General features: G+C 43.3%; 1 protein-coding gene across 1 annotated transcript; it reads left to right on the forward strand.

Moving 5' to 3' along the window:
* Window positions 1-260: 260 nt before the first annotated feature.
* LOC140853736 (flowering-promoting factor 1-like protein 1) lies at window positions 261-855 on the forward strand. The gene has a single exon (XM_073248635.1). It carries the CDS (start codon window positions 341-343, stop codon window positions 659-661), a length of 321 nt encoding a protein of 106 aa, XP_073104736.1. The 5' UTR covers window positions 261-340; the 3' UTR covers window positions 662-855.
* The last annotated feature ends 213 nt before the right edge of the window (window positions 856-1,068 follow it).

Raw genomic sequence — 1,068 nt, forward strand, 5'->3', positions numbered from 1 at the left:
CGCACTGCAAGCACGATTTGTTCATAGATTCATCGATCTCCAATTGGCAGCCATATAGAGCATCAGTGCATCCAGCACCTACACCCTAGCTAGTAGCCTATTTTGTATGTTAAGACCCCCCACCCCCCACTTGGAAGAACACAAAGAACAAACATTATCAGAAATATGTTCCTTGAGAGTACCCCACATGTTCTTTTCCTTCTATTCTTTGTTTACTAAACCAAATTCCATCTATATATATCCCAGAAACCTTCTTTCCAATCCAATGAGCTGCATTAAAATCTAGTCTCCTTTCCCTCTCCACTCTCAATACAACAGTAAGAAGAAAACCTCTGAAAGCATGTCTGGTGTTTGGGTGTTCAGGAATGGCGTGGTGCGACTGGTGGAGAACCCTGCGAACGAGCAGTCATCGACGGTTCGCCGTAAGGTATTGCTCCACACTCCCACCAACGAGGTCATCACATCCTATGGCTCCCTCGAGCGCAAGCTCATGAGCTTGGGATGGGAGAGATACTACGACGACCCCGACCTCCTCCAGTTCCACAAGCGCTCCTCTCTTGATCTCATCTCATTGCCCAAGGACTTCAGCCGATTCAAATCCATGCACATGTACGATATTGTCGTCAAGAATCGCGAATCCTTTAGGGTCGTCGATGTGTAGACTATGGAGAGAGAAAGAGATGGCCTTCTGCTATTAGCTTGTTTGATGTCGAGGCTGTGTTAAAAGCGAGCTACTACCTACTTTCCGTGTGCATGTCTTCAAAAAATTGAGTCGTTTGGTGTCAGTTTTTGTTTGTGGTTTGCTGTTTGTAAGACTTGGTATGGCAATAGCCAGTGTGGTTTTTTGTGTGTGAATTTATGATCTTTTTTTTTTTTTGATGAATGAATGTATGATCTTGTTCTTTTATTTTTGTAGTAATTACAATGGGTCAAAAACGAGCATATAAGTGTTACAACAGGCTCTTTTTCAAGACAAATTAAGGCTAGTCTTTTGATTGGTTCTTAGGGATTTAGATTGAGCATGGGATGCTGGCCAATGACATGACGGGATTTGACGGGAAAGATATG

The sequence above is a fragment of the Elaeis guineensis genome, chromosome 14 (genome assembly GCF_000442705.2).
Source record: "Elaeis guineensis isolate ETL-2024a chromosome 14, EG11, whole genome shotgun sequence".
In the NCBI taxonomy this organism is placed as follows: Eukaryota; Viridiplantae; Streptophyta; class Magnoliopsida; order Arecales; family Arecaceae; genus Elaeis; species Elaeis guineensis.

Coding starts and splice junctions, on each gene's coding strand:
- LOC140853736 (XM_073248635.1), top strand. CDS start 341: ATGTCTGGTGTTTGGGTGTTCAGGAATGGCGTGGTGCGACTGGTGGAG.